This window comes from Aplysia californica, unplaced genomic scaffold (genome assembly GCF_000002075.1).
Source record: "Aplysia californica isolate F4 #8 unplaced genomic scaffold, AplCal3.0 scaffold00041, whole genome shotgun sequence".
Taxonomy (NCBI): Eukaryota; Metazoa; Mollusca; class Gastropoda; order Aplysiida; family Aplysiidae; genus Aplysia; species Aplysia californica.
The window spans coordinates 798,184-812,421 of NW_004797311.1; the positions used below are offsets into that span (position 1 = coordinate 798,184).

The 14,238-nt window shown below is 36.0% G+C and overlaps 1 protein-coding gene across 2 annotated transcripts in view; it reads right to left on the minus strand.

The window, feature by feature from the left end:
• Positions 1–1,777: 1,777 nt before the first annotated feature.
• The window catches only part of LOC101858388 (EF-hand calcium-binding domain-containing protein 1), a 14,617-nt gene continuing 2,156 nt past the window's right edge, over positions 1,778–14,238 (minus strand). Inside the window, exons 2-7 of one of the 2 annotated variants that reach the window (XM_013079134.2) lie at positions 12,781–12,927; positions 11,147–11,251; positions 10,797–10,882; positions 10,034–10,096; positions 8,176–8,280; positions 1,778–6,372 (exon numbers count right to left, since the gene is read on the minus strand). In XM_013079134.2, the coding sequence (XP_012934588.1) occupies positions 6,310–6,372; positions 8,176–8,280; positions 10,034–10,096; positions 10,797–10,882; positions 11,147–11,251; positions 12,781–12,927 (569 nt within the window). In that variant the 3' untranslated portion in view covers positions 1,778–6,309. Of the gene's footprint in view, positions 6,373–8,175; positions 8,281–10,033; positions 10,100–10,796; positions 10,883–11,146; positions 11,252–12,780; positions 12,928–14,238 lie in introns of both variants that reach the window. The other variant, XM_005092132.3, reaches the window with a different exon arrangement.

Sequence of the window (14,238 nt, forward strand, 5' to 3'; positions counted from 1 at the left end):
GAGTAGTGGTTAGACACTTTGCTGTTGTTTGCAATAGGCCTTGGTTCTATTCCCATGTGGGTAGAATGTTCATTAAGTATCTCGATTGTTCTGCTGAATACTCTTATAGTCACAGACTGAACCTGTCTAGCAGGAAGAACTGAAGCCTGCCTCTTAAATGATGATGGGAGAGAAAATAAAGAGAGACAAATAAAGAGAGAGAGAGAGGGGGGCAGAGAGGGGAAGAGAGATAGAGAGAGGGGGGTCAGATGGAAAGACACAGAGGCAAAGCGAGAGAGAGAGGGGGAGAGAGAGAGAGAGAGAGAAAGAGAGAGAGAGATAGAGAGAGAGAGAGGGAGAGAGAGAGGGAGAGAGAGAGAGAAGCACTCTGGAGACAAAATATATTCATTTTCTGGAACATCCTAATGCGGTTTTGACAACACACACACGAACACACACTCACACACAAGACACACACTCACACACACACACACACACACACACACACACACACTCACACACGCACTCACAAACACACACACCCACCCAAAGAAAACCAACAAACAAACAAATAAACATGATGATGCCCAATTGATCTTCATCGTTTTCTCGCACGGCACCCATAAGACGTCAGTTCGATTCCCAAGCCAGGTAGTCTATTTTGTCGAGCATCTATCGTCGTTCTGCTAAATTATATCATGCGGATGTGGGGGAAACCACCTTTTAAAATGTTTACAGTCTCTAACCTTCACCATTGGCATTTTTGCTACTGTAACTGAAACACTGCACTGTTTCCTCACCACGTTCAGTTTCGGTGTCCGGGCTCAGGGCAGGGGGAACGGAATCTCTGAGCGGAGGTCTGGTTCCCAGCTGCCCCATTTCAGATCACTATTGTCTGCGCTGGAAAGGTTGTGTTACCACAATAATATATCTAAACATGTATCTATCCAGGCATTTGCAAACGGAACCCCCGCATTTAGCCAAGAAAATAATAGAAAAAAAGACAATAATTATTTTAAGACTTGGATTGTCAGACTGTAAAAATGCTACTCGTATGTAGATGAGGTAGCACTTTACCTGCCAGGCCAGAAGTGAACAATATGAAATCGTGAGAACCTTTTCCCCGACGGACAGCACGATTAAATGCAGAGTCCTTTACTTAAACTTAAACAATCTCTGTGCAAATCATTTCAGTTTTACAACGCTTTTCTTTTATCAATGGTATCGTATTATTTTGACTTAGCTACCCGGTGCCAAGTCACAGCTGTTTTCACTGTCATTTCTCCCTGTTTTTGAAAGTACGCTGACACACGCTTACGTCTCAAGCCAATCACCAGAGTCTGGAGGTGTGATGGACTAGCTAGGTAAGGTCGCTTTGCCGTGCCAAAGCCAAAGAAAGGATGCGTTTGGTTCTCAGGAGGGGAGGGTAATAATAATAATAATAATAATAATAACAACTTATTATTATTAATAATATTATTGTTATTACCATTATCATAATATTATTATCATTATTGTTATTATCATTATTATTATTATTATTATATTGAATGTCTCCGATCTCAGGTAAAAAAAATGTCAAGCATAGTTCGATCGGTTGCATACTCCTCAAATGTGATGGCACCTAAATCATTTATATAATTTGTACTAAAAAAACCTCTTGCAAATCACTCAAGTTTCTCTTCTCCACCCACTTCTGTTGCCGACATTTCTAGGTCCCACTCTCCACTTCTTTGAACAGTGAATAAAACAAAGGAACTCATTATTCATGATCAACAAAATAAGTCAGAGTCGATTCTTGATTCTGGAATTTTTATTATATGAGCAAAACAGTCATGCTATATCAATATAAAATATAAAGTTTTGTCTCACACTCGGAGGAATAAAATCCTAAATCCCAAAACCAGTGTATAAATATCACAAGGCTTGATAACAGTAATAGGGTGTGGTAGTGTAAAGCAGCTCTGTGCAGTTCCCTTGTACATTTTCAAACCTCTCTAAATAAATGCATTCGGCTGTTCTTAAAATCAAAAGAAAAACAACAACAAAAAAAACAATCATTCAAAATGAAAACAAGTGGCTGTCCAAAAGTATTGCAGACTTATGAGAAATGCTGGTGCAGTCTTGAACATGTACAATAATTCAATTTGGGCTCAACACAGCTGTTACCTGAAACTCCATTTTCTTATATAATCATGTTGTCATTGTTTTGAGACTTTATTAAATGCAGTCCACTCCTGGTCGCTGGCCTATTGGCATTTAGCAGGTGGACATTTCAAAGGCAGACATTTGATAAAACAGACATTCAGCTTACAAATTTTCAGATGAAATAGAAAAATATGTTGCATTAATGCAAGCATAACTGTACAGGAAAAGAAAAATCAGTTGTAACCACTTTTAAAATAGGAATGTAAGAAATGCAGTGAATCTATATAAAGCCAAAGAGTGGCTTCAGATGCAAATTTCACAGAAAAGAAGGAAGCTAAATCTTCAATCCACTCTCTCATTCTATGGCATTATTGGCAGGACCTATTGACCTTAACAATGTGTCCTAGGTGGGTCAAATCAGAGGTCATTCTTTTCAAGAACCATTATTACTAGGCATCGCTGAATGCCCCCTATAAAAGAAGTGTCAATATTTTGGTCAGTTCAACTCACACAAGACTGAAGCTTACATATTTCATTGAAATACAACTGATTCATAAGCAAATTACTTTATCTTTCTTTGAAGTTCAATTATTACTATTTTATAAAGCAGTAAAAATGTACAAAACCAAAAAGTAACAACTGCAATTCAAAAGACCAAATGTTGATTCTACCAAATGCACGTTGTGTTGGTGTCCATTCGAACAAATGCATGATTGTGAACAGCCTGCAGTCCAAAAACCTCTGAATCATCTGTCATGATATGGACTAGACTTCATTCGTTAGGAACAAACCAGTCATCTCTGCTTGTGTCAAAGAATAATATTGTCATAAAAAACAAAACAAATCAGAACTGAGCATGTGGTATGAACAACCCTAGTAACCTGATAATAATATATCATAAACACTATAATATCTTTGTCAAGAAATATATACTACGGCTGAATTTCACACATGGAACGCTTTTTTTTTGGTGTAGAACACCCCCACCCGTAACGAATCAAGCATTTATTTATTTCTTTAGAATCAGTAGGGAGACAACTTGTAACATGAAAATGACATGACAGTAGTGAGCTTAAAAAAAATCAAAGGTTGACTGATTACTTATTACAACAAGTTCACTATCCAACACATCTTCACAATGTATCTGACAAATTTGGTGTCAGTTGTCATGTACATGCATATTTGTGTAAAAATAACTGCTTTACATAAAAACAACATTAATAGATTTAGAAGGACTATCACTCAGTATAAATGATATACTGTACATGAAAGTTCTTGTCACACATATTACAGTCATCTAAAGGAGTATTTCCTTTTTTTTTTTGCTTTAGACGACTCACCTTTAACTTCTAAATGCTATCTATTAAATCCGATCTTCTGTATGAAATTTAGTGTACATGATACACGAATTAGCATTTCATGACATAATTATAATTCTTCAAGCCTTTTCTGCTCTGATTGATTTTTTGGTTAAAGATCCCATCATATACTGAAGAAACATCACCATCACAGATGTGACTGAAAAACTTTTGGGAACAAACAAGACTAGATACAACATTTCAGAAAATTAAAATAACAACAAGCAGAGAGCACTGAACTCAAAAAAAGGTTTGAGACAAACTTAAAATGTGAAATACTGATATCAATCATATTGGCAAGATGATCATGATATATTTAGCAGTCTTTTGTTAAACTTTCCATACAAATGTAAAAATTCTGGGGCTCCTTTAATAATAGCTTAAAAAAAGAAATGTAGTAAAGAAATGTCTCAGTGAGAAAGTAATGAATTCCATAAGAAGGGGAAGACTGGAAAAAAGACAAAATTAAAGCAAGAATGGCATTATGCTGACTTTTATCTTTCCCATTGATATATTTTTAAAAAATTGAACACAAATATCATGCTACCTCGTAAAAACATCTTGGATATTTAAAGATAGTCATAAGCAAACAATCAATATAGAAGCAATTTGTATCCCAGGAAATAAGAGAAACATAAAAGTAACAGTGAAAACCCAATTCCATCACTACTTGTTTGATCATGTATTCCATCAGATATGGCAACAAAAAAACAACACAACCAGTAAATGCAAAGACACTTACAAACACATTGGTCAATACAGGTGCAACAAAATTCTCACATGAGACAGGAAAAGTAAGTAATCTTTATGTTGGCTATCTGGGTGGAAGTCAGCGGAATACTGTAAGCGGATGAACGACGAGGCAAAAATACTCAGTAAATGTGACTAAGTGTCATTGATAAACTCTAATAATTGGAAGCATTCACTGACAATAAGATTAAGTAACAGACAGTTCTTTGATTTGGATTTTAGACGATGTGTGCATGTTTGTTAACTGACTTGAATCTGTGTTCTTTGCACAGAAATATTTTGTTAACATTCATTTTTGAAAGGAAGATGTTTGAAAATGAGAAATGATCCAGCCTAATATGTTCTGACTTGTTTATAATGCTGAAAAGGGCTTTTGTGTACCTATTGTAAAAGTATAGGTAAATTATTATCATACTCATAAAATCAAAACGTTCATATATACAATGACTGTATATGACATATGAGGAAATCACCGACTCTGTGTACATGTCATGAAAAATAAAATGAATTGTTTCAAAGAGAGATCCATATTCATATAATATGCTACTTCATGCATCATTCACTTTCACATATATGACTTGGAAGTGTGTGAATAAGGTGGAACACAAACATGAATATTATAGTGGATGTAATCAAATGACAGTTAGAATGGCAATGCCTACAAGTGCTTCACAATGTTCCCTACCCAAACTGACATGTAAAAATTCTACCACTTCAGTATGACTTTTCTCAGTTTCGCTTATAATTTAATTTACACTACACTGTTATCTCTCTTTTAGACAAAAATTCTGTATGAATTAAATGTTGTCATGAACAGCCATGGTAAACAGTTTGAATTAATATTTACCAATTCCTTGAAACCAACAATAAAATTTCAGCTGTATAAAAATCAAAATAACGTTTAACTCTGTACCGCAAATGCCAAAAATAACATGCTGTCTGAAATATCCTTAGAGATTTCCATTGCAAACTGTGATTAGAGACCAAGCTAACAGCAAAGAACTTTTATTTTTTGACATAAAAAGTATTCAACACATATATCACAATTGTACTTATAAATAAACAAAACTTTTCAATGTTCTCAACAATGGAATTGATATCTCATTACATGTGAACTAACACACTTTGTCTTCCGCTCTCATTGGTCCTTATATTTTTTAAGATAATATATTATATGCAGGGAATATTCTTTGTAAGCATGTATTATATAGGTAATACTTTCATAATTTTCAAAATAACATACTTTTGAAAAACAATTACTTAGTAATAACCATGACAAAGAAACAAGACTAGGTGCAGTCAAATTAAAAAGACTTTTTCCTTAACAAGGTCAATTCAGCATATAACCTGCTATATATATTCAAGTCCATAATCTGTCCTGAACAAATGAAAAGGTATCAAATGCATTACCAAAAAACATAACTGTGCAGTATCTCCTTTTGTTTCTTAAAAAAAAAAAATGTAATTCTATACATTATTTCAATAACAAATTCCTTTGAGGACATTGATACTTTAATGGCAGTTCAGGAAATATGAATAAAAGTGATTGTCCATCTTGGAAGAACCCATTTCCATATTCTCATTATTTGAGGTAAAAAGGAAAAATGTGAGATACAGTAACAGTGAAATTGAATCTGAAATCTCTCTTTTTCTTACATCAATTCTATAATACAAAGAGAAATTATTCTTCCATTATATGAAGAATGAAAAAAACTAAACGAAGGTAAACAGGCAAAACATACTTGCCAACTGACCTTACCAGAGCAAATTTTGTATACAATTTTGATTTAAAATCAATCTCGGCTCTTAGAACAAAAAAACCCAACCAGTTCTGAAGAATAAACCAACTACAGTCACTAGGAGTACCCGTAAGGCGTCTTTTTAGTCCAGAACACTGCCTAATAATCATACATTTTTCATCCCATGAAAAATAATATTTCCACAACATCATAATATACACAAAATTACACATACAATGTTTAAAGTAACAGAAATATCACCGCACATTGAACAAGGAGAAGATTAACAATGAAAACAATCAACGATGTACCACAAGGGCTTTGATTATAGGGGCTCAGCGCTGCCACATTTCACATCCTCCCTCTCCTCTGATCAACTGCAAAAATGCTTTCTTTGACTGAAACAAAAGACATCAGAAAAATGATTTGAAAAGGTGAGATACTACTAGAGCAGTGATGAATAAGTCATTTGGGATACTGAGAAGAAAAGACATGTCGCCAGTTTTGGATACTAAAAAAACCAGTAAGTCATAATTTTTTGTCACATCTAAAAATTTAGACTGGAATCTCAGTCTACTGAATAAAAAATTAATTTGGTTGATGGAAAGCAATCACTTTTACCTTCCAATGTAAAGAGTTTAAACTGTCAAAAATCTGTCCATTTTCTTACCTACTGACCTCTCTATGAGTCTTTAACATAAAATGCCTATGCACAAAAGTATCGTGAGGTCAAAATGACTTATATCTTAAGAATACGACGGAGGCTTTAAAGATTATGCAGGTTGAGTGCTACACCAACTCCCCATGTTTATGACTCCATATAAAAAAGAAATACATCAAACAATATCATAACACTTTAGAACACAACAAAGAACTAAAAATCAAAATGATAAAAAGAAAAACAAACAAATGATGTATTCAAAGAATAATAATTCATGAGATTTCACACAATCTCTTTGCTCCCTCCCTTTTATTCCCTTTCTACTGCTGCTCAAACAAACAGATGTAGCAGCTTTCCTTTCCCTTCCCAATGTCATTAGGTGTCTTTAGGTCTTTAGGGGAGGATATTAACATCTGAAGTTCTTATGCACAGTAGAATTGTAATTGTAAATGGGCTGATTCATTAATGTCATGTTGATAACTGTGCCTGAACTGCAACAGGGAACTGCTGCTTTTTCTTTCCTAATCCTTACCATCGTCATTTTTTGTCTACTTCTTTTGTATGTTTGTCACACTCTTGTGACCCGCTATTTCCGGGGTCCTTTGATAGTCGAAGCAGACTTTGTGCTGTTGAAGCTAGAGAGGTGAGCAGAGTAAGTCTGATTCCCTGTAAGGACCTCCCAGTTGACATCCACCCCTTGGCGCTCATATGACCTTATGCAGTTGTGAGCGCCGTAAAACCTCTATTAAAACAAACAAAATTTTTAGATATATACCTCAATAAACATTGCCAGTGCAACGTTCTGACTTTAATTTTTAACAAACATTGTCAGATGAATTGACAAAGTTTTTTCCTTCTCCCATAAAATGTTGTTTCTGTGGGATACAGGGTTGTTGTACTCGGGCGACGACATGGTTATCAAGGTCAAACAGAGCAGACACACTTGGCAAACGAGGATCTAGACAGGAACAACCCAACATTCCAAATTCATACAACACTGCAAAACAAATCATCAAAAGCAACAACAAACAAGATTGGATGAACAGATGGGTCCTAGGAAAGACAGGCAGAGCAGTTTTCAAACATATGACCACAACAAAAAGAAATGACAATATCAACCACATACAGAGAAAGAAACAGACCACGATCTTCCGCCAACGAACAGAACATACACAGCTCAACTTCCACATGAACAGAATAAACCCGGAACTTCCCCCAATGTGTCCCTTGTGTGACTATGCATATGAGACTGTGGATCATCATCTGTTCCACTGCACAGCCTTAAATGACATCAGAGCAACCCTTCTCCCTCCGAGACCTAACATTGACAACACACTCTATGGAACATTACAGCAACTGCAGCAAACCTGCACTTATCACTACATGGCATTGGAGAGAAGGGCGAGGGCCCAGCTGTTGCTGGATCGATAACAACAACAACAACAACATCAAGGTAAAAATCCAGATCTAAAAATGTATCAAAGAAGGGCTCCTTTTCGTGCAAGTAACTTCACAGGCCTGACAGGAGTTCATCCTTTACCTTATCATTTGGCAAACAAGTTCCCAGACATTCCAGCATGAGTGTGTCCTGAGTAACTGCCTGTTTGAAGTCTGGGTATGACACTCGACCATCGTGATCACAGTCCTGTCAGATAGAAGAACCATCGGAACACACAAGTCAAACAAAGCAATAATGTTATGCTCTAACCGAGTAGCTGGTTCTTTGAAAAAAATATCAATGTATATACATCCTTGTCCTGAAGAAAGATTTTTATAAAGGACCGGCAAAATGACAACGGCAACTGATTTATGCCCACCCAAAAAATGAGTCGATCTTTTCCTTTCAATTACATGGTCAGGCTATAGCATCATTGAATTATGCTTTGGAAATTCAAAAAATTTTAGAAACAAACCCCCCCCCCCCAAAAAAAAAAAAAAAAGAAAGAAAGAAAGAATAAAAATAACCCTTTACTTCTTAGAAATTCTTCTCCTTTCAATTCATTGAAATTTTGAGCCATAGTTTTCAATCCCAAGTACAAGATTTCTGACTTAAAAAAACAATATGTGAACATCAAGGTGATGCTTATATATATCTTGACATTAAAATTGAATACACTATGTATTTAACTCATTCGCTACGCCGAGCCGTGGGGGGCGGCGCGGCTCAAGTGCCGTCAGTACGCTAAGCCGCCCCTGGCCGCTCGAGAACCGACGTTCAATTTTAGCTTGGTTTCTATTCCAATCCACATATCCATGTTAAAATAAAGGTCATAATATAATGTTGACTTCCGGGTCAAGCGTTTCCACCGAAAATCGGAAGTTTTGATTCAGTTTTGAAACATGATTTCGTAGTTTATTCGACTTTGTTTTATCGCGAAGCCCAGACACCAGTCTTAGTACTTTTACACAACAAAATGTATAATTATTTTGCTCACTAAAGAAGTGTAGGACTCTTCTTTATAATATTGATACTATTGGACGCAAATTGCCGGTGCACTGTAATTGAGAAATCAATATATTTGAGTGCTAGATCTAGGCCTAGATCTAAATAGTCAAAATATTTTTTTCTCCCCAAAATCACTACTTTGGGGTGAAATTAATCAAAAAGTACCACTCAAGACATGTATAGGTTTATTCCAAATGCAATTCTGAATAATTCCATATAAGTTACGCTTATTTTTTTCTGTTTGTGATCCTTTTTTCAAAATTATTTTAAAAAATTTTTTTTTTCAATATCGGATGTTATGATCCAAATGTACAAATATTATGGAATGTATGTAAATAACTGCACATTTTTCAATATTTTCCTGTTCTATATACAGTTATGGTTATTTTGAGGTATCATTTGACTAGGTGCAAACATATTTTTTTAGTTTCACCTGAGATTATAAATTTTTTATTTTCCAATTTTATCCGCATCCAATCACAATTGTGTTGCATAATCGCCTCTTACAGGAACCAAAGTTGAAAAATACGCAAATACATAATGCAGATGTATTCTACAAACCATACTGAAAATGTTGGTATATAATATGTTGATATTTATTTGAATTTATGGCCCCCAAGTCCTGTGAACTGCGCACAAGTCATCATCTCATTTCGCCCTCCCGAAAAGAATTCGTCCACAAGCCGAAAATAATACGTAGCGAATGAGTTAATTGACAATAATACTATCCACCCAGGTAGTACGCGCAACACTTATCCCCACGGACCAAGATACAGATGCGGTACATGCTATATCACATCGTCGCCGATCAGCGTCCCAAGGGGAAAAGGTACTGCTTTAAGCCATCCCCCATCGGCGTCCCGTGGGGGCAAAGTGTTAAAGTATGTACAATGAGACATTGAACTGATCATCACATTTATTCAGTCATATGTGAGACACACTCCAAACTCACCAGCTTTTTCAAAGCTGTCTCCACCAGGTCTTTAACTCCCTCATCCGGGTCCTCTTCTGTGGACTGCTACAGCAACAGGGCACAAAGTTACATGTGTAGTCATTTAAGAAATAATGGGCTGAAAACAATGTGAAAATTAATCCTAAAGCTGTTGTGGATATCTGATAACATACCATTAGCAAACTCTTCAATTGTTCTGAGCTCACAAAGCAAACATTTTTAGGAGAGAGAAAATACTGTTTCATACTTTTCAAAATTGTACATACTTCTTGTATCTTTTCCTGCTATTTTTTTCTTTATTCAGAATTCCAATTTTGATAAAATATTTCTTGAGCATATATGATTGATACCATAGGTTAAGAAACTGTGTTTTAAAAAGAATGATAAAATTTGGGTTTCGTGCATCTGAACAGCTGGCTGACGATATGTGAGTGAGACATGATGAACAAATATCACTTTTGAATATCCACGAAATTATCCTTCTGTACCATAATCAATGACAAATAAGTATCCTTAACTTCTTTCCATTCAGAACATGTCATTACTACATAACACTCGTTAAAGTATGCTCATATGATATGAAAAAAAGAGAGCAGAGAAAAATCCATGGGATAACAGCAAGAGCTGAAAATCAGTTTGAATCCCTGAAAGTGATCTATTCACTGCCATGCTGTCATTGAATGAAATCACATAATGTTGATATGTCACCAGGTGAAAATGAAAGAATTCACCAGATACATACCAGAGTAAAAAATAGGCATACCTTCACAAGAGTTGACTTGAGCAAGTGAAACATTTCCTCTCTGGAGATGTAGCCATCAGAATTAAGGTCATAAACCTGAAAACAATCTGAAAGATGACGCTTACATTAATGGGCTGCATTTTAACTATATCATACATATATAACTATTGTTAAATAGGCAAAAAAAGGCATGACTATCACCTCCATCATCATTGTAATGTGACACACAGCGAAAAATATGAATAAAAATCCTCTTTCAATATGAAAAAGCGGAGTCTAAAATGCTCAAAGCAATGAATGGATTGAGATCCATGCCTCAAAGATGAATCTTAAACAGCCAAATGATGATATGCCCAATAAGGTATCCTTACATTTCATTTGATCTTCCAAGTTTCCCACAAGAAGAGTAGAGAGTCCACAGATGAAGTCTTCTGGTCTCAAGTATCCTTTGCTGCCTTTGTCAAAAGCTCTGAAAACTACAGAAGCGAAAAGGGAGTTAAGTTTTATGCTGAAACACAAAACGCACAATCCACACTTCAAGGAAGTAAAGAAAAGAGAAATATACAAAAGTGCTCCATTACTCTCTACTTTCATGTTCCCCGAATAACCATCCTCTGAACTAACAAATATTTTGTTCAACATAAAGATAGCAATACTTCCCCGTCCCACAGACCCCCATTAAAATATCATTCATACAGACCACCAATATTTTAGCTTGAGGTAGATAAAACGAGTAGAGGAAAAATCTACAAAAGAATGTCGATATGTGAGGCATCGTGGTGAAATCAAGCGCTCGTCAAAATAATGAAATCAAAGAGATCTTTTGCCAATAGGCAATTTTTTTCAAATTTAGTATTTTTGGTTCAACACCTTTCATGCCCATTTAAAAACACATCTGTGTGCGGATTTTACTGAAAAACATTGATTAAAGGCACAAAAAACTAAATTTTTAATTTCCAAGAATTTTCAGGCTAAGGAAGTTACCAAACTTTGGAGACCATTTTCTCGCTAATTTTGTTTCTGAAATCAGGCGACCCTGACCTCCTTCAATTGCCAATATTTCTACTCCTATTCAACATAGATGAAAATGTTTTTCACAAAAAGAAAGGCAAATAAACAGGCTTTAAGATGATACCAATTGCCTCATATTATGTCCAAAAACTGATGAGCGCCTGATTCCACCACGTTGTGACATATATATGTTCTCTTTGGTGAAAATAACGAGAAGTCTGTTATAAAGTTAAAGATACTATTCTAAACCCCCTTTTTTTCCTTTCTTTATCTCTGGTAATAAAATTTGAATACTGCTATAGCGTAATAAGACCAACACAAAAGTCGATTATAGCAGAATATTGCGGTTGCTGTGCACAGTGCATAGGCCAATTTTAATGTAAAACCTCTCAAGTGGAGAAACCTTTTGGAGATCTAGTGAAACAAAGAATGGGAGAGCCCATGTGTGCCAACAATGAAGACCGCAGCGAATGAGTGAGGAGCGTTTGGTATGCGCAGACAAGCAGAGCGCATCGCAAGATAGGCCAGCCTAGTCTAGATTATCTAGGCCTACTATGCCTCTCACTTCTCCGATGCGGGGATGGAGAGGTCACAATGCTGTGATGGATGAGGCAAATGTGTGATGTGCTCAAGCAGACGGAATGCACCACAGGATGTGGTGGGGATGGGGAACAACACAGTGGGCGAGTTAGCCTAGAGCCCTTTCTGACTGATCGCCAACACTGAGCTGCAAACATCGCTAGCGTTAGAGAAAGAAAGCTGATTTGATTTTTGATAAAGCAAGACCTAGAGATCATGTTGAACAAAACCATAAACAGGGGAGATAACAAAAAGAAATAAACAGAACACCAAACTCATAGGTTTGGCTTACTTTATTACTTTCCTTGAATTTATTACTGGATCCCCTATAACGAGAATCCTGCTATAGCGTACACTTCGCACCAGTCCCCTCCCTCTCGTTATAACAGGATTCCACTGTATAACATGTACTTACTCCTGTCCATGAGAAAATCATCTGTGATCTGGAAGCTTTTGTGAAGTTCATCTCTGAATCTTACTCTCTCAAGTCTGTGTTTGTGTCCAGCAGTTCCACTAAATTTATTGAACAGCTCAAGCAGAGAAGTAATTTCTAGTGCCGAAACTGAGGAAAAAATAAATTCAATATAATTTCCAAAATAAAAATGATACAAACTTTCCTGAGCTAAATCCAAATTTGATCTAGCAACTCAGTAACACCAGGATATTTCTTTTGAGGAGGCATCAATGGATTCATGCATGGGGCAACAAAGTCACTTGAAGTGGGTCTGAACCCATTTCAAGTCAGCATTCTAAACCATCAATAGTGCCTCAATTTCGAATTGACTACTTGTCACATTTCTAAAACAGGATTGCTAATTGCAACAAGAGATGCTATAAATGTACACCCAGCAAAATTTTGACCAATCGTCTCTTGAATGGAAGGAAATTTTAAAACACACTTTTGAAAATAGTTGTCATTATGCCTTCTCGCAGATGTCATTGTCTTTTCATTCATTATATTTTGACTTGCTAATGAATTCGTATTATCTATTTCAGTACATAAAATACTTTGATTTCATAAAGTAAGCCTATACTATATAACAACTTGAACCATTAATTTATAGTAGTGTTATCTGACATCTCTCTCTATATATATATATACAGTAGAACTATCTGTCCTTAACCTTCCTTTGGTAGGCCTACTTAATTACTAGACAAATTGTGCAATTGCTAACATACCAGTGTCTTGGTCAACAACCGAGTGTCTTCATTGTCAACCTCTGCTGAGCTTAAAAACTCAACTGTGATATATCCTGTTCGGGCAAACATTCTGGTATATCACACGAAGAAATATAATGAGGGTGTGATTGCACTCACGAGAGTGGACGATCTGCGTTGCTATAAGCAGTACGTAACAAAGATCACAAATTTTCATCGCTTGGTTGATAAGCTGCGCTTGAGTTTCTGGTCAGTAAATCATGATCTAAAATGCAGGATCTTAGTCAAATATAGTACTTCAAAGAGAGATCTTTGGTACGACCTTCGTTTGTATAGTTCAAATGGGCGGAGAGTTCTACTATAAGGATACTAGAATGAGCAAGGCTGAGATCCCCTTCGTACTCTGTAATATTAAATTAAAAGGCCCTGCCTAGACTAGGATCGAGAATAGAATCTGATATATCTATTTATAATTGGTGCAAAGTTTAGAACCAGAATCCAGATCACCTGTATCATAGGTATTTTTTTAACTTTCCCTCCCGTCTCAAACTTAGCTAGAAATCTACCTGCAGTTGTCAATTTTCGACTAAATATTAATGCGCTGAACACGAATATCAATTTCATTTCCGTCGCATATTAATAGTTTTTGAAATATTTGATTGTCCTTAATCGTGATAGACCAGCTTTGGACCAATCGGGGAGGGTTCCAGGGGGG